General features: G+C 38.3%; 1 protein-coding gene across 1 annotated transcript; it reads right to left on the bottom strand.

Moving 5' to 3' along the window:
- Positions 1-3,255: 3,255 nt before the first annotated feature.
- C1H8orf89 (chromosome 1 C8orf89 homolog) lies at positions 3,256-25,965 on the bottom strand. The gene is made up of 6 exons (XM_044682498.1): positions 25,949-25,965; positions 24,380-24,870; positions 22,109-22,160; positions 18,492-18,539; positions 3,994-4,154; positions 3,256-3,296 (listed from the first exon to the last, which is right to left on the bottom strand). The coding sequence occupies exons 1-6, from the start codon at positions 25,963-25,965 to the stop codon at positions 3,256-3,258; spliced, it is 810 nt and encodes a 269-aa protein (XP_044538433.1).
- Positions 25,966-26,588: the final 623 nt, after the last annotated feature.

Genomic DNA, 26,588 nt, shown 5'->3' with positions numbered 1-26,588 from the left:
TGACTGTTGAAAGTTAGCTTTCCATCCTCAGAGCTTTTAGCATTTTGTACTTAGCTTATATGGTAGATTTTTTTGCTTTTGTTTTTGTTTTGTGTTTTGGTTCTACATCTATGATTTCATTGGCATTTTCCCAATGAGAAAAACCTTCTAGCAAGAAGACTAGGAAGTGCTTTGTAACTTCTAGTTCTAAAGAGTGATGTAGCACTGGGAAGATACCTGAAATGCTCAGCATCACACAGTTGCCGGTTTGTATCAGATGCAAAATTTAAACTTTTAGACTTTAAGGCTAATGTTGTACTCATAATATCAATAATGACTCTCATACATTTGTATAACAATTAGCCATGTCTGTGCCTAATTAATCCTATTATAAGTTTTATAATGATGGCAGGAATTGTATCTTATTTATATTTGTATCCTTCCAATAATAGAATGTACACTATACATAGTTGATGGATCTCCATTTGTAATCAAAAACAGCCATTGAATAAGAACTTTTTTGAAGGATTAAATATTACCAAAGCCAGTTTGAGCAGTGCATGAAGTTGAGTATATTTACAGTTTGATGAACTTGTCTGGTTGTTAGTTGAATGACTAGGCAGGATCAATGATGTGAAGAGGGGTTGTGCATAATTTGGTCAAAATTATGAGGGATCTGACCATTGTCTGGAATTTGTATATCTATACATAGTTATTTCAATACTTCATTTCATCTGTAATACTCATTGATGGGTTAGTTCCTTCCATGCAAATTCTGTTCAAATCTTATCCATGTCTTTCTATGAATCCTTCATAGAAAATGCACTTGATATGTTGAGATTCTGCCTCTATAAGCTTTAACATAATGTTCTCCCTTTTCCTAACCAAACTGGTTCCTTTCTGATTGTTCAAATATCTAAAGATTGATTTTTTTTTTGCTACTTCTCACAAACAAGGCTTTTTTTAGTAACATGCTTCGACATACTTATATTTTTTTTGCTATTTTTCACAAACAAATTTTTTTTGGTAACATGCTTCAACATACTTATATTTCCACCAGGTCTTATCATATTTGGGTTACGTGAAACTCTGATTCTTCTGAAACTGTCATGATCCAGAATCTGTATCCTTAAAGGATAACTGGAAGAATACTAGAATTGAAAAAAAAAATGTATTTCTATGACAAGGAATGGCACTGAAAGTACTACATGATTTCCCATATTGAATCCAGTTCATTCTCCTCCTCTTCAATACTGGGCCTGGTTCACTAACTATCTGTATATAGTGTTTGGATTAATTCAATTGACTGCATCTCATAATCTGGGTAATATACATTCATTCATTTGGTTTTACTTGTGTAGAGGCTAAGCTAATCTTTTCTGAGTGGCTGTGGATCTCAGAGGAGAGGCATTTTAGCTTTCTGGACTTCAATATAATCAGCAAAATGTTTTTCACAAATGCAAGATCTAGAAAACCTCATCACCAGTAAAAAAAATTCTTCCATTTGAACCTCCATCCACTGTGTAACATGCTTGGTAGGGGAGCTTTAGAATAGTCTCACATCTGATGTGTAACACATGTGACCTTGGACAAGAGAGCCTCCCTGAACTTCAGGTACCTTATTTGTAAAAGGAGGGGGTTTTAAATAAATTATCCCTTCCAGTTCCAGCCAGTGTATTTGGCAAGCATGTTTTCCTGTTTTATGCCTTTGAGAAGCAACATGGTTACAACAGATAGAAATTGGTACTATAGCAGGAAGGCCTGGTCACGTATGACTTTTAGCTGTCACTTCATCATTCAGTATTCCAAGTAATTCTCTTGGTTGCAAAGTAGGTGTCAATCTCCACAGTGCATGGAATTTTGTAATAAAGACCTTCTTGTAATCAAGAAAAGCCCAAGTTTGGTATCCCCCAACAACTTATTTAAATTAATATATAAGCTTGTGGGGTATATATGTTATGTTTTGACTCTTGATTGATAAGACCTTGGGGAGACCTGAGAGATGACCAACCTGATAACTATCCATCTCCATTGTTGTCTAATAATCTTTTTCCTTTCAAGACTAACCTATTTGAGGAGGTCATCTACAATTGGTGCCTCCACTTCCTTTCTTTTCTCATTCTCTTCTTAACTTTCAATCTGACTTCTGACTTCATCATTCAAGGGAAATTACTTCCTCTTAAGTTATTAAGTGAGCTCTTAATTTCCAAATGGGATGAATTTTCCCCAATCCTTATCATTCTTGACTGCTCTGTAGTCTTTTTCACTGTAGATCACACTCTCCTCAACACTATCTTTTCTAGGTTTCTGTGGCATTGTTCTCTTCTCGTTCTCCTTCCATCTGACCTGTTTGATCATTTGTTCTCAGTCTCCTTTGCTGGATCTTCATGCAAGTCAGACTGGGTAACCATGGGGATTCTCCAAGGCTCTCTCTTGGGTCCTCTTCTAGATTTCATTAGCCACCATGGTTTCTTTATACATATGACTAAAATCTGTCCATGTAGCCCTAATTTCTCTCATGACTTCTGGTCTTGCACCTCCATTGTCTATCAGACCTTTAGAACTGTCTGTTTCACAGACAGCTTAAATTCAAATTATTCAAAACTGAGTTAATTATCTTTCCCCACCTCCCTTCTTCTTAATTTCCCTATTATTGTCAAGAGCTCTAACATCCTCCCAAACTTACAACCGAGGTGTCATCGGTACTACTCGTTCTTTCATTCTACCACCCCATCTAGACAGTTGCCAAATTTGACTGATACTTCTTTCAAAATATCATATACACCCCCTTCTCTCATGTGACTCCCCCTAATGCATGAGCTCATCTTATCCTTTGGTCTACCTGACTCAAGCTTTCCCCTATTCTACAGAATCCCTCCTTCACTCAGCTGTGCCACTGATCTTCCTAAAGCACAAATGTGGCCATGTTACTTCACTGCTCAAAAAACGCTAGTAGTTCCCTATTTCCTCTAGAATCAAATATAAAATCTTTTTTTTTTTAATTTTTAGAGCTTTTAAAGCTCTTCACAACCTTGGCCACTTTGTACCTCCACACTTGACTCCCATTCACATACTCTCATTTAGAGAAAGGGGTTTTCTTGCTCTTCTTTATACACAATACTTCATTTCCTGACTCTATGCCATTTAACTGGCTACCCTCCACACCTGAAATATTCTCACTCCTCATCTCTATCTCCAGCACCATTTCCTTCAGTAATTCCAGTTCTTCCTCTAGCTCCCAGGTACACCCTCCTATCTCAGCCTCCCAGGCATTCTTCAAGGCTTTTTCTTTAGCCAGATCTTTTTCTCTTCTTTATCTAAAATGTAGATTACGAATAGTATTATACACTAGAGAAAAGAAGTTTCTATTTTGGTTCTTCCATAGACACACTGAGCAATCATTTACATAACCTCTATTTACCTCGTTTTTCCCTATAAATTATAGCCTTACCAGAATACCATAGCATTAATTATAAAAAGATTCAATGGATTGAGAGCCAGGTGTAGAGACAGGAGGTCCTATATTCGAATCTGGCCTCAGGCACTTCCTAGCTATGTGACTCCCGACAAGTCATTTAACCTCAATTGCCTAGCCCAGTGATGGCAGCCCTTTTAGAGATGGAGTGTCAAATTCTGCTCCTTTCTTACCCCACAGGGGAGGGAGAAAGTACTCCCATTGGGCTGCTGGGTGGAAGGGCAGAGGAAGTGAGGAATGACCTCAGCAAGTATAGAGAGGGGGAGGGGAGTAGCCTGAGTATTCTGCTCCCCTCCAGCTCTGCTGCCTATGAGCCACCCATCTTTGGCACCTGTACCATAGGATCACCATCACTGGCTTAGCCCTTATGGCTCTGCCTTGGAACCAATATGTAGTACAGATTTTAGACAGAAGGTAAGGGTTTAAAAAAATAATAAAATGTCTTTATATCAGACACTTATATTGTTTTAAAAATTCACTTTGTAAATTCAAGATGTTACTATTTCTTCTGAAGCATAAAAATAATAAAGAAGCATTACCTTTTTTCATTTTTTGTGTTTCATGAACTGCTTTTTTCCAGCTATTTTCAAAGATAAAACAACCATCAAGTGAACTTTTGGTGACTCTTGAAGTTAAATATCTGTTTTCATGAGTGAGTACTGGCATTTTATTATGTTCTTTTGAAAATGAAGATAAGTTCCTAATGTGAAACACAAAATAAAGGGGAAATGCAAGAGTTTTATGATTTTTTTCTAATTTCTGCTTCAAATGGAAGAATAAATACCAATCTAAGTTTAAAAGAAAAATTTGTTTGCATATGGATTTTTTTAAATTTTAAAGCAGAAGAACTTTAGGAATATACCTAAAATGTATAGTGAATTTTTTTTCAATCCTTTTCACCTTTGTCCTGCCCAGGAGCAATCAGGAATCGCTATCATTTGTGGTTTGGCTGGGCAAAAGAGGTATAGCCCTGGGGTAGTCAATTAATATTTATTAAATGGCTAGTATGTGTCAGACATAGTGTTAAGAGCTGGGGGGGAGGGGGCGGGGAAGGGTACAAAGATAAGCAAAAGAAAGTCTCTATTTTCAAGAAGCTCAGTCAAATAGAGTGTGTTACCTCACAATGGGCCAAAAGAAAGGTCAGGTTTTATGGGTATCAAAGCAATCAATAGGAAAATGTCAATAATAAGTTCATCATGTGAAAGAAAAAAAGAGCAGGTCCATACAATGAAGAGATAAACAGTAAATTTTCAACAGAGTCCAAGCAAGACAACACAAAAGGCTTGTCTGAATATTTCAGCAAAAGTTAGAAATGAAGCAATAGGATATAAAGTTGGAATCTGGTGACAACATTTGGAAGGTCATGGAGCTTAGCACATAGAAGAAAGGTATGGATCCTTTAGGCAAATTTTAACAGCTTTGTTGAGTATATCTCTGTGCAAAAGTCATATGTGGTCCTCCATATTTAAAGATTCTCCAAGGGTCTATGGCAGTTGGACCTCCCTTGATGGATTGTATGTACTGTTTCCTATAATTGGCAGAGGCTGGTATAGATTCTTCCAGGCACAAAAGTGTGAAGGGTTAATTCAGGTGATAAAATGGGACTGGACTCTGTCTCTTTCTGTCTTTATTTCAGTCTGACCCTATCAATATGAACCTTGTGGCCTTACAACCATGCTCAGGTCCCCTTCTCCCTAAATCACTACCCTGTTCTATTCTTCATTTTACTGACAGACTACTAGAAAGAATAGTTTCAACTTACTTCATCAACACCTATTTATTCCTTAAGGTCTTGCAATTCAGTTTCTGAGGAAATTAATGTTAGATAGTATTATTACCAATATTTCTATGAATTCATTTATTCCCTCAGTCTCCAACCCTCTAGGGCAATAATGGCAGACCTATGGCACAGGTACCAAAGATGGCATGCAGAGTGCTCTCTGTGGACACAGGTCACCCTCCCCCTCCCTCCCACAGAGTTCATTACTAGAATGACAAAAGGACTCAGGCAGAGCTGCTCCCCTCCCCCTCTCCACCATACCTGATGACATTTTTTCCACCTCACCCACCCCTTTGCCCAGCAGCCAATGGGAGCACATAGAGGGTAAGGTGGGCAGCTCACAGGCAGCAGAGCTGGAGGGGAGCAGAGTGCTTGGGCCACTCCCCTCCCCCTTTCTACACTCACTGAGGACATTCCTCATTTCCACCCTCCTCCCAAGCAGCCCAATGGGAGTGCTTTCTCCCTCCCCTGTGCGGGGGAAGTAGGCAGGTAGGGCATACCCAGGATGTGTGTGGGAGGGGAATGGTATTCTAGGGGTGGAGTGGGGGGTGGGCCCCAGCTAAGTATGGTAGTCATCTCTAGGACATTTAGGTAGGCAGGAACCTCTACTCTGTGTATTGTTTGCCATTTCTTAAGTGCCAGAAAAGGGTAAATCAGTCCCACTACAGTGAAGCTATGACAGAAACAACAAGGAAGGGGCTGAGATGTAAGCCCACCTCCTCATCAAAATATCTACCCATAGGCCACCAGGGGAGGTCCAAATGAGGTACTATCAGGTCACACCTCCCTTTAAAAGACCTGAGTCAGACTTCCCTGAGCATCTTCCTTTCCCTATCCCCCCTGCAAAGGCACAAGTTACTGATCATCCATTATTAATATATCACATGCTCCTATTAATTAACTATGTTATATGTAGGAAATGATCTTTTATCTATTGGTTAAAATTCTGGATGCTATATTTCTGATGTCACCTTTGCCCTGAGATAACTCCCAACTTCTATGACTTTGCTGAAGCATTGACCCTCTCACCCTTCCTCTCCCCACTTTCTCCTAGCACTGTCTTTCCCTGGGGCCCTCTTTTCTCCCTTGATACTACTTCACTTGTTGACCTCACCAGCTCCCAGGGATTTCATGACCATCTTTATGCTGATGGTTCTCAAATGGACCTTTCCTGCCCCAAACACTCTGCTGACTTCCACTCTCATCTCTCTAGCTGCCTTTCAGACACCTTGAACTAGATGTCCAGTGTACATTTTAAACTCAAAATGTCCAAAATGGAACTTATTTTCCCTCCTAAACCTTTCCACCCCTAACCAACACCCACCTTCCCTATTACTACTGTATTACTGCAACACCTCCTGACCCCTCAGGTTCAAAATCTGGGATTCATCCTGGACTCCTCACTATCTTTCACCCCCCCATGTATAAGCTACCTTTGCCTCATCTCTTCTACATGCCTCCTTCTCTCTTCTGATACTGCTATCACTCTAGTGCAGACACTCATGACTATATGCCTGGGTTATTGCAATAGCCTGCTGTTGAGTCTGCCTACTTCAAGTATCTCCCCATTCTAATCCATCCTCCCTTTAGCCAATAAAGCGATTTTCCTAAAGTACAAACTCCAATAGCTTCCTGTTACCTCCAGGATCAAACACTAAATGTCTTTCCAGTCTTCTTACACCTTATCCCCTCCAACAAGTACTCTTTGATCCAGGAACACTAGACTTTTTGGTTGTTCCACAGACAAGATATGCCATCTCTTGGCTCCAGGCATTTTCTCTGGCCTTCCCCATACTTAGAATGTTTTCTGTCCTTCACTCCAACTACTAAAACTCCTGACTTTCTTTAAGTCCCAATTTAAATTCCACCTTCTAAAAGTAAGTCTTTCTCAACTCCTCCTAATTCCAGTGCTTTCCCTCTGTTAATTATTTCCTATTTATACTGTATATAGCTTGCTATATATATATATTTGTTTGCATGTTGTTTCCTCTCCCCTTTACATCTCAAGATCCTTGATGGCAGGGGCTGTCTTTAATCTCTTTATGTATCCCCAGCACTTAACATAGTCAATGCCTGGCACATAAATATTTATCAATTTATCCTTGAAACTGCTCCCTATTGGTTTCAATTATTTGAATTATCTTGGTTTTAGTCTTGGCTTAACATCTTTCTCCCATTCTCCAAATGTAGATACTACCTCCCCACCACCCCCACCCTGCCCCCAACAAGGTTCTTTCCTGGACTATTATTCCCTTTCAGCACTTGCTGATCTCAACCAATTTTATGGTTTCAAATATTAGAGATAAGTCTCAAATCAATAGATACAGCACTATTCTTTAACAAATGGTAGTCACACATCTTCAATTGCATGTGGACCTAAATGTCCTACTAGCATTTTAAACACAATAGATTCAAAATGAAACTCATCATTTCCTTTCAACTTGCCTTCCTCTCCTAACTTAAGGTGTTTATATTAAGGGAAATGGTATACTTCCAGTCACCTAAGCTCAAAACCTTGAATTATCTTTGACTTTTCCTTCTCCCTCACTTCTAACATTCAATTGGTTTTCAAGATTCTATATCCATAGCATCTCTTCCATTTTCCTATGCTCACCCTGCTATCACCCTATTTCAGGCCCCTATCAACTCTCAACTAGACTACTGCATTAATCTCTAAATTGAAGTCCCTGTTTCCTTTCAGTCTTTTCCCTCTATAATTTGCCTTCCACATAGTTGCCAAAATAATCTTCAAAATGCGCAAGCCTAACCATGTTATTTTTACATACAAAAACTGCCTATTGCCTATAGGATAAAATGTAATCTTTTTAGCCTCCCATCTAAAGTCCTTTATAATCTGACTTCACCTTCCAGCCTTAATTTCACATTACTCATTACACATTTTACATATTCTCCATTTCAATCAGATTGGAGAAAAACTTTTACTGCTATTCCTCAAAATCATCCAAACTCCTAATTCTCCATATTCATACAAGCTACCTACTAAGTCTGGAATTCAATCTTTCTTCTTTCAATCATCTGCCTGGGTACTTCCCCCAGTTCTAACCAATATAGGTGTAAGCTTTCTCTCTCTCTCATTCCAAATTATCTTGGATAGTATTTCCCTTTGTCCCCATTACTCCTGGTCTTAAAATGTATTGATTTGTGTAGCCTGCAGGAAAAAAGACATGCTTCCCTATAAAAGAGAGGGTCAGGACTTACAGAGTGTCTTTCATTTAAGAAGCGGACATGAAGGACCTATCTTTTGCTAAATATATTGCATGCCTCCATTAATAAACCATGTTAATATTGAGGAAAGTGGTCTAATTTACTGGTTAAAATCCCAGGTAGTACCTAATGAGAAATGTGTGGTGATTTCCTTTAAAACTGCCATAAAAGAACTTGAAATGCGCTCATCAGGTAAAATAGAATTATGTTTAGTGAAGGTGCCCACAGTACCACAAAGAAAAGGAAAGATGTTTTATTAACTTAGTTTGAATGTACAAAGTTCTTAAGATAACTCTAAATTTCAAAAATACAAGATTTCATTTGCCCCAATGTCAAACAATAATCTTAATGTGACTTTTTCTTTGTAGATCATTGTCACATTAAAACACACAAATCCATAAACAAGAAAAGTTGTGAACATTAGATGTGGTCTTGTGGTCAAGTTGCATAGAAAAGTTAAAATGATCTTTCCCTGGATCACACAGCAAGGAACTGGGACAAGATGTGAACTCAGGTCTTGCTGAATCTAAGTCCAATGTTCCTCCCCACGGTAGCAATTAGCTGCTTTGTGGAAGGGGTTGTGTGCAATAGGTATTACACTAGTTCTGTCTGGCTACAGAGGGGAGAACTAGAAACAATTGGTAGAAGTTTGTGTAGAAGAAAATTTGAGGAAGCAAAGTGGTTGCTAATGTTCTGTTATTTTAGTCATATCCAATTTCTTGCGACCCCATTTGGAAAAGTTACTTGGCAGAGTTACTGGGGTAGCTTGCCATTTCCTTCTCCAGCTCATATTACAGATGAGGAAACTAAAGCAAAAGGGTTAAGTAACTTGCCCAGGGTCACACCACTTAGAAGTGTCAGAGACTAGATTTGAACTAAAAAAAATGAGGCTTCCTGATTAGTCCTTAGTCCCAGCACTCTATCTACTATGCCACCTGGCAGTCAAACTAAGTGATACAGTGAATAAAGGACGTGGAATTAGGATGACCTGGGTTTGAATCTTGCCTCTTATTGTTTAGCCACGGTATAACCCTGGATAAATTATTTTACTTCTGCCTACCTCAGTTTCCTTAACTGTAAAGTGGGTATAATAGTAGCATCTCCTTCATGGGTTATTATGAGGATCAAATAAGATAATATTATACATTATCTAAATATTATAAAAATTCCCCAAAGTCACAGTTTTCTCCAGCTTCTGAAGGATTTGTTACAAGTCTGCTGTCATTGATTCTTAGGATCTCACATGAGGGAGAAAACAATTTGATGGTTGACAAAATATCATTTGGGGGATTCAGCTATTACAGACCTTCAAAATACATTATTGTCAGTAATTTTTTGTGAGTATGCTCTGTAAATTTAGAGCCTCTCTTAAGGAGAAACTGTCATGGTGGTCTCCAGACAACCAGACCTAATCATTTTTTTTAAGCCTTTACTTTCTATCTTAGAATCAGTACTCAGTTTTGGTTCCAAGGCAGAAGAGTGGTAAGGGCTAGGCAATTTGGAGTTAAGTGACTTGCCCAGGGTCATATTGATAGGAAATAATCTGAGACCAGATTTGAACCTAGGACCCCCTGTCTCTTGACCTGGCTCTCTATCCATTAAGCCACCTACCTGCTTCCATCAAGCCTAATCTTATAATGAAGGTACAGAATCAGGGTTATAAGTGAGGAAACTCTGCCAATGAGAGAGAGCTGTCTACACAGTGCTTCTTAGGAATCAATCTCACTGCTTTCCCACCCCAACCCTGAATCCTTTCTTGATCTGTACTTATTGTCAAGTATAATTTTTACAACCTCTGCTCACTCATTACAAGTTCAAGGAACCATTATCAACTTATTGGCCTTGTGATCAGAGAATTCTCTATAGTACCTGTGAACCAATCTGTAGCTTCTTTGATCTCAGAGAATTTTGGAGGTGAATTCAATGACCTTAGGATAGGATTACTATCTACAAATATATTCTTTTTCCTAAATTATGTCCTTACAAAAGCTACTTACGTTTTCTAGCACTCACTTTCCTTAACTATAAAATGAGGCAGTTGGATTAGACAGCTACTAAAGTCTTTCTAGCTATCACTCTATGATCTTCAAACTTCTGTGAACATGAAATCTCTTACTCTCTCATGATTATATCAATATCAACAGTTTTTCCTAATTTAATTATTTTGTGACCATAGAGCTTAGATTTTTCTAAAACTAATCAAGATATAATTCTATTTGAAGTATTTTCTGTCTCTTAATCATAGAAGCACTTTTTTAGTTCAGTCTTGTAGGAACTAAGTAAGTATTTGATTGTAAGTATTAAATATTTCTAAAAAAAAGGAATCACTTAATTCTGAAAGAATCATTTCTAAGAAGAATCACACAATAGGCATAAAGTTTTCAGTCACTTCTCCCTTTGCTCTATTATGTAAAGCTGTGGTACAAACACACCCATGCTACCTGATTTTACTGGATTCCTGAGGAACTATAGAAATATCTAGATTCTCAGGGAACTATAATCATATCTGAAAAATTTATTATATTTCTAGTATAAGTTTTTTAGTATATAAGGAGGCCACTCACAAGGCTCTGGATCTTTGGTTGCTAACCAGTGCCCAGCTTTATTGTGAGACTGGCCCTTTCTCAATAAACCTATTTTGTTTTGGCTTGGAGACTTTTTTGTTTTGTTTTGTGGTGTCTCAGCTAATAAATTTTTGCCACGCTTCTAGGAATGTCCCTAAATCAGCAAATCTTTATTAAGCACCTACTATGTTCCAGGCAGGCAGCTAGGTAGCACAGAAGACAAGTGTCTAGTCTAAAGTTTGAAAGACTTGACTACCTGAATTCCAATATAGTCTTGGGCACTCATTAGATGTGTCAAGTTGCCTAACTCTATCTGCTTCAGTTTCCTCATCTGCAAAATGAGCTGGAGAAGGAAATGGTGAGGCACTCCAGTATCTTTGCCAAGAAAACCCCAAATGGGGTCACAAAGAGTTGGGTATGACATAAACAACTGAACAATAACAAATATGTGTGTATAAACTATGATTAATATCATGCCTACTGGTAAGAAGAACTTGGTAGCAATTAGTTATCCAAAAGTGGACTTGACAGACTTAAGAAATGATAGGTTGTCACTCCTTGGAGGTATTTAAGCAGAGACTTGGGGGACTATTTGTCATGTATGTTTGATTAGGAATTTCTTTTCGGATATGGGTCAGGCTAGATGGATACTGACATCTCTTTCAATTCTGTAATTCTTTAGTTTAAACCTCCCCTCTGCCTGGGAGATCCTTCTCATGATACTAGCTATATGGGCTTGTATGTATAAAACACAGACTTGGTGCTGACAGATCAGGCTTCTAAAGTTGAACAGAGGGATAAGTGCTTAAATATTCTCAAATTTTGGCAGCATCTAGTGAGGCAGATTGGAGGTGGGGAGAATTTACATATTTCAGACTCTAGGCTAAAGATCATTGTAGCATTGTAGAATACCATTGAAAAAATAAAGGGAACTAAAGGAAATGACCCACCAAATTTTCTGCATATTTTTTAAACCTTTACTTTCTGTCTTAGAATCAAAACTAGTTATTAGTCTCAAGGCAAAAGAGTAGCAAGGGGTTATTTAGGATTAAGTGACTTGCCCAGGGTCACACAGCTAGGTAGTGTCTGAGGCCAGAATTGAACGTAGGACCTCCCATCTCCAGGCCTCACTCACTTTCACTATGCCACCTAACTGCCCTAAGATTTATTTTTCAGATAGATTAAAGATACTCCAAATTCTTTGGGCAGTCAATAGAAAACAAAATGAAACCATCCAATGGTGTCACATCTTGAATGTGACTTTAATGGCAAGTCCTTCTTACAAATGGTAGAATTCCATTCAGGAGCTGGAGATCTAGGGAGAAGAGGTCAGAAGTTTGTAACACTTTGGAAGAAGTGTCTCTGTACTTTAAGTTCATGACCTGTCAATAGTTGGCATGTTTCAACCTTCTTTCTTTTGAGATTCTGATTTATCATATCATCAGAATTCTAGAGTCTTTCAAAGTTGTTTTGAAAATCTAAAAAGGAAGAAGGGTGGGAACAAGATGGTACACAGACCCACTTAATCTCTACCAACTTACTCTCTAAACAATTATGATGTAACACCTCAAAATGAATTCTAGAGCAGCATGAGCCACAAAAAGACAGGTGAAATAATGTTCAGCCCAACTTAGAAAGCCTGCACAAGAGATCTAGTGCACCAGAGTGGAAGTAGAGCCCAAAGCAGCCTACCAATGTAGGCTCCACCGTGGCAGCAGGCCTTGGGAGCAGCTGAAGCAGTAGTCAAGGCTTTTGGAGCTCCCACCCAAAGATAGGGAGTGAGGATGGTCAGACAACTGCTCAGAAGAAGGTCCCTTTGCTGGCTCTGGGTGTAAGACTTGTGTTTCCCATGACCACATCCAGGTCACAGTCCTGGTCTCAGAGAGAGAAGAAGCATAAGCACACACCAGCACTTGTGGCCAAAGGAGAGCAGAGAATCCTGGACACAGTTCCAAAGTGGAAAAGAATGACTGTGGTTGCTCACAGACCAGAGCACCAGCTGAGAGAATATTAAGCACATCTCTCCTTAGATCATACCACCTTGGAAGAACTGAAAACCTAGAGATCCCCAGAGCTACTTCTGAAGGCAGCTGTACAAAGAAACTGATGCTTGGTCAGTGTTCCCTTCACCACAGGAATAGAGTCAGACTTAAACAGTTTTTAAAGTTTAAGACAAAAGAAAAATGCAGGAGAATGAGCAAACAAACCCAAAAAAACCACAAAATTCAACATAGATTATTTTGGTGACACAGAAGACCAGAACACAATTCAGAAGGAGACAATAGTCAATACTGCTGCACCCAAAACCTCCAAGAAAAGTATGAATTGGTCTCAAGCCTCCCAAAAATTAGTAGAGGAGCTTAAATGAGATTTAAAAAATCAAATAAGAGAAGTAAAGAAAAGAAAAATTGGGAAAAGAAATGAGAATATATAGGAAAATCATAAAAAGAGTCAATAGTTTGATAAAGAAGGCAAAAAATATTGAAGAAAATAATATCTTAAAAATACAATAAGACAATTGGTAAAAGAGGCAAAAAATTCACTAAAAAAGAGGAACTTCTGGAAAAATAGGCTTCACCAAATGGAAAAAATATATTCAAAAATTCACTGAAGAAAAGAACTCTTTAAAAGGCAGAACTGGCCATGTGGAAAAAGAAGTACACAAATTCACTGAGAAAAAGAACTCTTTAAAAGTAGAATTGACCAAATGGAAAAGGAAGTACAAAAGTTCACTCAAGAAAATAATGTTTTAAAAATTAGAACTGGACAAGTGGAAGCTAATAACTTCATGAGACATCAAGAAACAATCAAAGTCGAAAGAATGAAAAATACAAGAAAATGTGAAATATCTCACTGGAAAAACAAATGACCTGGAAAATAAATCCAGGAGAGAGAAATCTAAGAATTTTTGGACTACCTAAAAGCCATGACTGAACAAAAGAGCTTAGACATCATCTTTTATGAAATTACTAAAGAAAACTGCCCTGAAATTCTATTTTTGTCAGATAAGAGATCAAAAGTTCTGTAAAACTACCCAATACATCAACTGAGTTAGTATATGCAGTTTCACATCCATAGTCTATCACCCTCTTTAAAGACAAGAGAGAGATATAATCTCATTTTTTTTATTTAGAGTCAAATAATTTAGAGAAGCAAATGAATTTAGCTACAATAATAGGAGAAAAAAATAGCTCAAAAATATTACTAAAGATCCATACTTTAAATATCACTTTATGTCCAATATGTGTTTTAATATAATACTCAAACTAGGAACAGCATTCACACTTGGGGTAACTTGAACTACTTAAACTCTTTTTCTAACCAAGAATCAAGACCTCAAACAAGGAACTTTATTGATTGACTTCAATGAGTCCTGTTTCAGAGGATGGAGCTGTTCCATTCATTGTGAAAGTTCAAAATAGAGGATAAGAATGATCATATCAGACTTAATATCCTCGGCTCCTCAGGGGAAAAAAAAAAAAAAGCACACATGCTGCCTTAGAATGAATGCCTGAAATGAATATACTGACTCCTTTATTTTTACTAATAAATTAACTCCTACAAAAATAAGTGATTCAACAGTGATCTGAACAAGACTACTCACTCTGTTTGGGGCAGAATTTTTAAGGAAAGAAATAAAATCTTAATAAATCATTAAAACCTTTCAATCATAAGGCTTTAAAATAGAGTAGTCTAAATTTGCATTTCTGATAGTACTAAGAAAACTGAAAACCATTAGTTCATGTCCAGAGAGTGAACACATTAAAATACACTGGTATGTTAATGGAAAATTATTCAGGTTAATGTAAGAATTGACATTAAAAAAACAGGATCAAAAGAAACCTTTAATATCTTACTGAGGAGTAACAGAATCATTAAATGGAATGTAAAGAAAATAAAAATATCTTCATTTTTTTTTTTTACAATGATTTTTTTTTATTTTAAACCCTTAACTTCTGTGAATTGACTTATAGGTGGAAGAGTGGTAAGGGTAGGCAATGGGGGTCAAGTGACTTGCCCAGGGTCACACAGCTGGGAAGTGTCTGAGGCCGGATTTGAACCTAGGACCTCCCGTCTCTAGGCATGGCTCTCAATCCACTGAGCTACCCAGCTGCCCCAATATCTTCATTTTTGATAGTAATCTCCATCAAACCACTATGAAAATTCTTGTTTATGGAAAGTCCTTGAATCAAAAGTGCTAAGATTCTTTCCATCTCAATTCCCAAATTTAAAGGGAGGGAAAGACAAAAGTTGAAAGACAATGATATCTTAGGAGAAAAGAGGAACCTGTCTTTCAAAGCCAGGACAAAAAATAGCCTGATTTTTTTCCACCTAAATTTTAAGGGGATAACTATCCAATGCTGCTGTCTGCTCTGTGGTACTTGCTTATAACTGAATGAAGACTACAAGTTCAAAGAGCTTTTAAGCCTGGGGGGGGGGGGGGGGGAAAGAGATGGAATCCTACAATACAATGGTCACCTTCCAGTTCTCCAATTTTGCACATTGGGAAATTGATCATTAAGTGGCATTCTAGATCACAAACAAACACCATTAATACTATACAAACTTTGACAGAGACTTTTCAAATACTTTTGTGGGAATGGACAAACTAGAATGAATATTACTCAAATAAAGATTTATGACAAGAAACTAAAAATAAGTAGTGGAAAATAGATGAACAGGAAGGTTAGGAAAGTGATCAAGGAGAACAGAGCTTTTGAATTAGGCCTTGAAGAATGGGGTTTCAAAAGCAATAAGGACAGTGTGGAATTCATTTTAGGTACATAAAGTAATATGAGCAAGAGGGCAGAGCAGCTCAGTGGCTCAGTGGATAGAAAGTCAGGCCTAGAGACAAGAGGACCTTGGTTCAAAAGTGTCCTCAGACACTTTCTATAGCTATAGGACCATGAGCAAGTCACTTAACCCTCAAATGCCTAGCCCTTACCACATTTCTGCCTTTGAACCAAGACATAGTAGCAATTTTAAGATGGAAGTTAAGGGTTTAAAAAAAGTGAAAGAAGGCAAAACAAGGACCAAAAGTTATGCTGTTCAGCTAAAAGATAAGAAAGCATGGTATAATGGAAAGATGTGATGCCAGAGGACTAAGAATATCCCGGATCTGACATTTCCTACTTTTGAGAGCCATTAAGTAGTTTAGCTAACCTCTCCAGGAATCAGTTTTAGACAAGTATTTTGACCATTTCAGCTATGATGGCCTTAAGGAGGAGGACTATGAAGTAGATTAGATAGGGAGGTTGACACCAGACTGTGGAGGTTTTAGGCCAACAGTGACACCTGGTGCCTGGGGAATTACTTGGCCTACAGCCCTTGATCAACAATCTCCTAAAGGATTTTGTAAATAATCAGTTTTCCTTTTTTCTTGCAGCACTCACAGCCAATTTACTCTAAGAAAGGTAATTTCTCTATAAGCACTCTAAAAATCCTGCTTCCTTTTTCCCCTTTTCCTGCCAGTTACCTCCAAGTAATCCCTTTCCTTCTTAGCCCTTTTGTAGGTCCCAAAACAACCTTAAATGTAACTCTCATTAAAAGGATCATTCTGATCCTTCACTATTATATGAAGGCGATCCTGGCTCATCAAGGGCTATCTTGGGTAAACCCAAACTGAAAGGTCCTTCCTACCAGGTTGGAGAAAGCCTTAATCTATACTGACTATAAAAACTCTCAAAGATTATTACGAAAGTTGAGATTTGTCTGTGGAGGAAATACCTGCACAGACAAAATCATGGCTTTTAAAGCTCTGAAGTAATCATATGAAATATAGCATATGCTTATCTTTTAAAAAGCACATATTTTTAAGTGAAATTAGATCCATCAAAGAGCAAATATCATAAATGCTTAAAGCCTTTGGAAGTTACAAACCTCCACAAATATCCCTATCTACCTTCTAATAAAACTTTATTTACTTCAAGCACCAATAACCAAGATGAAGAAAACCAAAATTTTCAATTTTTTGTTTAATTAGCAGTACTGAAACTATATTGTTTTCTTTTTGTTCTTTGCAAACAATGTTCTGCTTTTGCATTTCTAGAAACTAGAAACTACTACTTTTGCAGTCGTAGGAACCTACATATGGCAATTCCTACTTCCAACCATATAATGCACAGATAATATACATACCTATTTGCAAAAAGGAGACCATCTCTACAGATAATTATTTTTGCTACATGTATGTAGTAAATCTTTAGAAATAATATATATAAAATATGTGGAAGTTTGAACCATTTTTTTCTTATGTTAATGTCTGATTTAAATTAGTGTTTAATTTGATGTTTTTACTTGTTTTTGCTTTGTTGTTGATAGACATAAAGGCTAGTCAAACTGGCTTAAATCAAAAGCACTGAGATTTACTTCTAAAGGTCAAAGAATCAATTACTAAATATGCTCACTTTCTTTGAGATACATATGTAATAATATAGCATATATTTGTATGTATATATGCATATATCTTTAATGAGTCATCTGTCTTTGTTCAACTTACATTATAAAATGTTTTCCTAAAATTTTGGTCTGTTAAAAAAAAGTTCATTACCACTTGTTAAGAATGTAAAAATATGGGAAATAAGTTTAAAAGCATGACTTAGAAAGGGAGTGTGCTATAATGCACAGCATTAGGAAAATATGAGTTCAAATTCCAATTTAGTAGCAGATAAATAAAAATAGAGAATATACACGTTTGTTGTTATTGTTTAATTGTTCCAGTTGTCTCCAACTCTTTGCAACCCCATTTGGGGTTTTCTTGACAAAGATACTAGAGTGGCTTGTTGTTTTCTTCTCCAGCTCATTTTACACTGAGGAAACGAAAGCAAACAAGGTTAAGTGACTTGCCCAAGATCACACAGCTAGTAAGCATTCGAGATCAAATTTGAACATAGGTCTTCCTGACTCCAGGTCTGGCACTCTATCCACTGAGCCACCTAGCTGTAGAGCTATCAAACTCCATTTCAGATGTCAATATACACATGCCTATGGATATATAAACTGTGAGACCTGTGCAAATCACTTAACCTCACTTTCCTCTTCTATAAAATGGTGACAATAATAGCATCTACTTCGCAAAGTTATGAGTGCTTTGCAAATCTTCCAGAGGTATATAAATGTCAGTTTTATGTGGTGAGCGCTCACCAGATTGGGAGCTCCCTGAGGGTGGGAACTGTGAGGATGCTTAATGAAGGTTTACTATCATGCTCCATTTGCGAGTGCACCTTAAAAAGTGAGTTAAGTTCTAATAAGGAGGTGGGGTCTATAGAAACAAGTGAAGTGCTGAGGCAACCATCCTCAGCTGTAGAAATACTTTGACTGCCAGATGTTTCAGATAAGAGTATTTCCAATATGAATCATCCGACAGTGGAATGCCATTTTATATAATAGAGAAGTAACATTCTAGATAGTGTCCCAATTGACTGGAAAATTTAATTACAAATGACAGGTCAAGAAATAGTTTACTCACCTTTGAGAATCTCTAACATTATACTGCTGTAAATTCCATCTGTCTTTCCTGTATAGATAAACCAATCAATTAATACATACCTTCTGACCACCTACTTACTAGAGGCAAAGGTTCCTTGGCAGCTAGGTAGAGCTGTGGTGGAACACAGGACTTCAAGAATTTTAGAACAAGAAATTCTAAGTTCAAATCTTATCCCAGACACTTACTAGCTGTATGACCCTAGTCAAGTAATTTAACCACTCTGTGCCTCAGTTTCCCCATCTATAAAAGGGGATAATGAAAGTTTCAGGGTCATTGTGAAGATGACTCAATATATGTAAAGTACTTTAAAATGTTAACCAATAATATTTATTGCTGTTGTGATTACTATTTTTATAATACTCAGCTCTACAGAACAAAGAAGTATAGGACTAGACCTTGAAATTTAGAAGAGAGCTGAGATATCTATCTATGAATGAAAATACTACAAAATAGTATCACAAATGCCAAATGAGTGGTAGACTATGCACACCATAGTACTATGGAACACAGTACTAACTGGCCCAAGCCAACAGGTCTATAAAGTGATATCTTGTCATTTCTCTAACAATCCTGTCTCCCAGATAATGTGAAAATGTATTTAAACATTTAAATTGTAATTATAGGATTATGAGAAGCATATTTAAATAAATCAAAGGGTATCATGCTAAAAGAAAAGGTCAAATCTAGGGAAAAGAAAGACTTTTGTCTATTTAACACTAAACAATAAAATATCAACTCTGCATGTTAAATGGTATTCAAAATAATCAAATGAAAGACTCAACACTAAATGAATACACTGTTCTGGTAGGGTTGCCTGATTTACTGAGAAGGCAAATTTTCATTTTTGAAAAGATTAAAATTCCAAAAAGGAATTATTTGCTTACTTAAAATGGATCCACTCCAATTGATAGTCTTTTTATTGGAATATTCATTCCTAGGCTTTCCCATAAAGAAGTCCAGATTTTACAGTTTACTATCTAAATTATTTTGTGTACTATATACTTTACTATCCATCTAATGTGACCCATTGATGCATTAAATAATGAATACATATTTTGACAACTTTTCAAAAGTTCTCTTTGCTATACCAAGGGAAAGTACCCATAGAGAAGGTAAAAGTGTGATTAAAACCACCCTCTCTGTTCCCTTATATTGTATATGCATATGAGCATATACTATGTATAGATATGAGCACTCTTCTATGTGTTAAAATACCTATTAAAACTACTTTGAAATGAGGCAGAAGGTCACAGAAATCAGAATCAAAAGTGGAATGGAGAAAATGAAAGATGGAAGAATGGTGAATAAAGATAAAAATGACTGGTAAAAGAAGAAACCTAAAGGAAAGGAGGTGGTACCCAAAAGGAAAGAATATTATTGGTGCAGATGCTAAAATTCCATTTGATCCAATTCCATAAATATTTATTAAGCATATTCTTTATGCAAAGTGCCAAAGATACAAAAGCAAGATAGAAATAGTTGTAGCCTTCAATGAGTTTGCATAACTGTACTAGATATAGACATGTATATTTTTGAACATACCCAAAGATTGAGATAGTACATGCAAAATATATCCAAAGTAAATACAAGGTGGCAGAGGGAAAGTACTAATAACTGGGATCAGCAATAAAGGCCTGATATAGTAAGGGGTACTTGAGCTATGCCTTGTAGGAAGCCAGGGAGTCCAAGAGTCAGGTAAGAAGTGAAAGCATTATGATCACAGTCTGTAAAAAGCTATAGAGGCAGGAGAAGAAATATTATATAAAATGTAAGAGGGTTACTTTGGTTGGGAAGAAGAATGTATAAGGGAAAAGAATGTGTTGTAAATAGCCTGGAAGGACTGCTTGAAGTCCTATGTGAAGAGGAATTTTTTCCTAGAACCTAAGTAGATAATCCCTGAGGCTTCTTAATCAGACCTAGCAGCTATGTAAAAAAGAGAGCTTGAGAGGCAGCTGGGTAGCATAGGGGAAGACTGCCAGGTTGGGAATCAGGAAAACCTAGGTTCAAATCTGGCCTCTGGCACTTCCTAATTGTGTGACCCTGGGCAATGAGGATTGCCTAGCCCTTACTGCTCTTTGGCCTACATAATATTGATTCTAAGATGGAATGTAAGGGTTTGAAAAAATAACTAAAATAATCTTGATCTTCTTAAACAAGTGAGAAGTTAGGCCATCTGTTTCAAATCTGGGAGTAAGCTTGAAAAAGAAAAAGGTTTAGGACATTGTTATAGGGGATAAAATAAGAGTTTGGGAAAGACAAAAGTAAAGGATTCATATTAATAAGAGCTAATGAAAGTGGCTCTAGAGACACAAGAGTTGTCAGAATGAGAAGGCAAACATAGGGATAGAGGGGCAGGATAGGAGTGAGTCAAGAAACCAGAGATTATTATGCAAGTGACAATGTCTTAGTATGAATGAAAGGGTAGGGAAAAAATGGAAAGATGGGAAGTTGCAGGCAGAAAGTAGAAATTTCTAAGATACTATCTTGGAAGTTCATATAATTGATAAGATTATGAGGTCACTTAATTTTAAGTGTGACTGCTATCAGTGAGATCACTCAAGATGGGAATAAGTTGTCCCTGGAGTTAAGAACTTTGAGGAATTGTGTTACTAGGGTGTTAGAAAGTTATTAATTTGCTTCTGAGGAAGGCAGCATGGACTTGGGGTACTGAGGAAGATTGTGAGCTATAGCTGTTCATGTCAATGAGAAAGTTAAAAGAATGACCTGAGATCAGTAGATGTAAACAACAAAGATGGGGAGAGGGTGTTATAATTGGGCTGTTTGAACTTCAAAGAAGAAAAGCCTATTCCAAGATGATGGCAATAGTATGTTCAAGAGGATATGGTGGGAGTGGGGAATAAACAATAAGTATTTTAATCCCTTTTAGCCCAGTGAGTCACAGAATCATTGAATTAGAGAGGGAAGGGACCTCCTAAAATGGTCTAATGTCCTCATTTTACAGAAGAGGAAAGTAAAAACCAGAGAAGGCCAAGTGGCTGGCCCAAGATCGCATAAGTATGTGAACCATGTCTTCTGACTCCAAATCCAGTAGGTTTTTTCTCTATACCACATTTACTCCCAATCTACATTAGCAAAAACAAATGATAGGATTTATTATAATATTTGAAAGTTAAAAAAAAACGATGACTGGATATGTTGAATGATTTTGTGGTAGCTCTCATATCCACTTATTTGCTGAGCCAGGGCCAGAAGCCAGATATCCATACTCTTGTCCTTTCCACTATAGTACTATATAGCACACAGCTAAAATGCTGGCAGCATGATAGCATATCTACCACTATTTGAACTCTGGCTAACAATCTCAGTTTAGAATCTGAACAGTTTGAACCTAGAATTAAGATTTTTCCCTTCACTTGAGGAGAAAAAGGAATCTTGGTCATATATACTATAATTATGTAATTAAATGAAAAGGAAAAATCCTCTGACTTTAAGTTCCTTCTGATATGTGAAAAACATTGAGAATATAAACAGAGTATAAGTATTTATTCAAAGTATAAGGTAGAAAGAAATAATTTTATAAATATAAAGTTATTCAACAATGCAGTATTTAATAAAGCCCAATATACCATGCTCACCTTTTTAGACTGCATGAGGACAGCAAGTAATTTAATTCTGATGTATATGATTCTGGAATGTAAAAATATAATTAAAATTTCCCAAAGGCATAAAATTATAATTTTTCTATTTACAGGGGCCAAGACAAAAATTCTGTGTTCAACATTAATCATTGGCTGGGCATTCTTGTTCATGTTTGATAATTTCATTCCAGCTAAGTTAACAATCATGGCTAGACAAGGAATCCTAAGTATCTCAAACAAGAGCTCCCTTCCAGTGAGGGGGGAACCTATTCTCCCCTTGAAGCAACCTATACTTCTGAACACGTCTAATTGTCACAAAATTTTTCCTCAAATCAAGCTTAAATCAATCCCTCTGTAACTTCTATCCCTTACTCCTAGCCCTGGCCTCTGGAACCAATCCAGACAAATTACTGAGATTACATAACTTCAAAACTTGGGACAGAATTTGGTGACTATCCAGTCCAATGCATATTTGAAAAAGAATTCCCTGTACCCTTAATGAAGGGAGATCCTACCACCTTGTCACAGAAACACATTCCACTCTAAAATAATTGTAATTGTTAGTTTTTCTTTACACCAAGCCCAAATCTGCCTCCTTGTCTAATTTTCCACCTGCTGTTCCCCATTCTGCTCTCTGAGGATAAAGAAAAAAAGCTTAATTCCTCTCTCACCTGATGGCACTTCAAATACTTGAATATGTGAACCTAAGCAAATCATTTCACACCTTTATGAACCTCTCAGTTTCCTCTTCATTCAAATAAGATGGTTGGACAAGATGATTCTAAGATTCCTTCTAGTTCAAATATTCTAAGATTTCTATGTTTAAATTCTTTGTGCCCCAATCAATATTTGGCTTTTACAAAACAGGATTTGCCATCTTTTAAAAGTTGCAAAACAGGGGACACATTTTTACATCTGTTCCTCTACCAAAAAAGCAAAACCAACATTATACAATTGATTCAATGGGAAGGGTGACCCCTATTGAAGGAAAAAAGTATCCAATCCTTTAGCACCCAAGCCTTTATAAATGGGACATACATTTAATGACAATATAAATTAGCAATTTAAAAATGAGATAAAAGCAAGAGCTGGACAAGGAAAACAGGAAACTGTTGAAATCAAATAGTCCATTACCTTCCCAGAAGTTCTGATTTTCTTAAGTTAGTTTATCCAAAATGTTCTTCAATCCTCCATCCAGAAACATTTTTACTTTATTTGGCCCTGAGATGGATTTGCGTATTTCTCCTCTTTGTTTATAGATCTGCTATTCACCTGACTTTGCTAGCCTGCTTCCTCCCCTTTAATACCTTCTACTCCAAGCCCACTAAAATTGTCAATATTAAACTCTCATCATTGTTTCCCTAGACCTTCCAACGGTTCATTTATCTTATCTAAGCAGCAGAACTTAAGAGTTTCCTTTCCTTTGTGCATTCTCTTTTCCGAAAGATAGTGTGACAAGAACAATATGCTCAACTTTTAACTGAGGAGACCTGTGTTGGAACTGCACTTCTAATATACTGGCTACTCCCTTGTACTACCCATATCACAGGGTTGTTATGAAAAAAACCTTTGTGATCCTTGAAGTTTAAATATAAGGCAATGTAGAATCTCTAGCAAACCATCTGAGAGTCTCCACTTCAAGTTCTAGTTATTCTTGTTTCCAATTTAATATACTCCTCTGTCCACTCTTTACCAAACACAGGTCATTAAGATGTCAATAAAGCATCTAAAAGCTACGTCAGTCTTAAAGGCTTCCCCTTCTCCAGGGTCTCCTTCCCTCGCCCTGAATCTGAGATGAAGGTACAAGTTAGTGAAAGGGGAAAAGTGCTGGCTGGATCACAAGTATTCACACTTCACTTAAGGGGGTGTGCTCCCCTCTACGAGCTTCGACCTGTAGGGAAGCAGTGGGGAGAAACCACGTGGGGGCTCCCTCCCCAGAAGTGTGTCTACACCTCTGCAGAAACCAAGGCGACTGGGAGAAGAGAAAATAAAACGTATGTGATACACCCCGGCCTCTCCTTCTATTCCAGCTCCTCCATCACTGAATTTGAAATGAGGAGATCCACCTTCCAATCCTTACAGCGAAGCGCAGCCCACCTCGGGTTCCTCTTCCGTAAATAAACCAGGGCTAAAGGGGCAAGGTGGCTGAGAGTAAGACCTGCGCCAAGGAAACCCCGGCCCCGCGGGGTTCGAACTCGAGCTGGCCCTTCACCCTCCCTGGCCCCGCCCTCTCTCGCTCCTCCCTTTCCACCCTGGCCCCGCCCTCACCGTCCCCGTCCCCTTCCCCGTCCCCGCAGATCCACTGGGAGGGGTCGCTCCTTCTTAACCCAGCGCTGTCGCCCGCTGGCCCGGGGTGCGTGGCTCTGCTGGGCAGCCTGGTCCCCGTCACCAGCGCTGCGCACACGGTCACGTTCGCCTCCCCCAAGACGGGTATGCCCCCCGTCCGGCGGCCCGGGGCCCCATGGGAAGGGCCGAGAGGCCTCCCGGGGCCCGGAGTGTCTTCTCTCACCCCCAGCTGCGCAAGAGCCGACCCCGGCGGGGGAGGAGACTGCGGCCCCCGCCCGCAGGTGGCGGTTCCGTGGGCAGGCGCCCCCACCTGCCGCGCCTCCTCCCCACCCCCACACAGCCCGCGCGTTGCTAGGTGTCCGGCACGCCCCGTCGGCGCGCACACCAAGCCTACTGCGCGGGCGGGGGCGGGAAGGCGGGACCGGAGGGCCAGCAAAGCAACTTTAGGCTCTGGAACCAATGAAAGGCGGCTTCTGGGGGAGGCTCCAAAAGGCGGACCAGAGCCAACCAGCTCCCCGAGACTTCTTTCCGGAGTTTACGAATATTCCCGTGTGCTGGACTGATGGCTCCTACTGCTGGAACAGGTCCTGGCTCATGGGCCAGATTGTATTAGGTTTGGCGTTCGACTTCAAGGTGAGAAACGCCCCCCAAAAAATGGGTCAAGGCGGCTCTCCTTCCATAAGAATATCCACGTAGGGAACTGAGAACCCAAAGTGAAAACTGTAAAATCTATATTGCCCCATTTATAAGAATCCTGGAGTTAGGTCAGGGATGGATGTTGGGAATGTTTTGTGCTCTTAATGAGTTGGATGTGTTCTCCAAGGTCTTTGGACTGACTTTTGAGCCCTCAACCGTTCTCATTAACTGGTTAAACGATAATAACCCATACCAATAAAGCCAATAATCTTTCCCCTTCATGTCAGACTCCTCAGCATTATCACTGTAAACAATACCATCCCTGAAACTCTTTTGGTCTATGACCTTGAATGGGACAGTTTCTTGGACATTTTTACTCCAGTCCCCTAAGTGGGATCTCTTCACATGGTCTGTTCTTTATAAACTTCTGAGCACTTACTCCTCACCTCTACAAATAACAGAATCATCTCATGCTTCTTTGCCATTAAGATAGTTTTACTATGACTCACTATGCATGAGTTTACTAAGCACCTACTATGTGCCAGGCACTGTAGACAGACAAAACCAAAACTGTCCAAATATTATACATTTTACAATCTGAGAAATAGCACTTATAAAGCAAATACAAAATAATTCTCACTGTGCAGCCATCAGCAGTTGGGAGATGGAGCAGGAAAGAAATGGCAGCTTTGAACTTTGACAAGAGGGATTCTAAGATGAGCAGTAGTATCTAAATTTCATTGATCCTTCTAAAACCTGCTCCTTTTTGTCGATTTAGAATTTTAAAGACTTTTAAGATGTCCATAAGGTACTTGCACAAGGGCAAATATGTAAGGTTCTAAGTGGCAGAGCCAGAGTTCTATCCTAGGTCAACTGCAAAACCAGAACACTTCCCATTTGATCATTGGCCAGTACCTTCTACTCAAGGCCATTCTGACTTAAGGACAAAAACTTAGCCAATACTTATTTCCCACCTTGCCCCTTCCTTAGTCTAACAGGGACCTTTCATCCCCATTTGTTTTCTTCCCTTTAGATTATAAACTTGAGGACAGGCCTTGCACTTTGCTTTGTTCTCTAGCATTTACCACAGGACTTAGCCTGTAGTAAATACTAGATATTTAATGGCAAGTATTATCCAGACAACTCCCACTTCAGATGAAAACCTGTCCTCAAAATTTCTACATGCCCAAAATGTTCAGCCAGCACTTGTAATTCAACCAACACGCAGCTACCAGTTAGGTTGATTCTTTTAAAATGTACCAGCCACCAACTTAGTTAGAACCCCCAAACCCTATGGCTCCTCCATCCCCTTCAATCCATTTTTTTCTATCTTCACAAAGCTGAAACACTACCTAAAGAATTAGAAAATCTGGCCATCAGCCTTGATTCTTCCACTTTGGGGATATTTCCCATTAGTTTCCCTGTATATTTTATTTGCCCAGGATTCTAAATAAGGGTGGGCTCAAGTGGCATGTTAAGTAAAAACATTTTGCAAAAAAGTCCTCACTGTAACATATTATGTACTGGGCAATAAACTTTAAATTGCTTCCCACTG

This window comes from Gracilinanus agilis, chromosome 1, assembly GCF_016433145.1.
Source record: "Gracilinanus agilis isolate LMUSP501 chromosome 1, AgileGrace, whole genome shotgun sequence".
Taxonomy (NCBI): Eukaryota; Metazoa; Chordata; class Mammalia; order Didelphimorphia; family Didelphidae; genus Gracilinanus; species Gracilinanus agilis.
The sequence above is the reverse complement of the archived record's forward strand: the minus strand, read 5'-3'. Positions and strand labels throughout refer to the sequence as shown.

What these genes read in the sequence shown, in the direction of transcription:
- C1H8orf89 (XM_044682498.1), bottom strand. An exon ending in TCCTCATGCAGTCTAAAAAG is followed by an intron (nt 18,540 to 22,108) that starts GTGAGCATGGTA and finishes TTATCTATACAG; the next exon opens with GAAAGACAGATGGAATTTAC. An exon ending in AACACAAAAAATGAAAAAAG is followed by an intron (nt 3,297 to 3,993) that starts GTAATGCTTCTT and finishes TCTACATTTTAG; the next exon opens with ATAAAGAAGAGAAAAAGATC.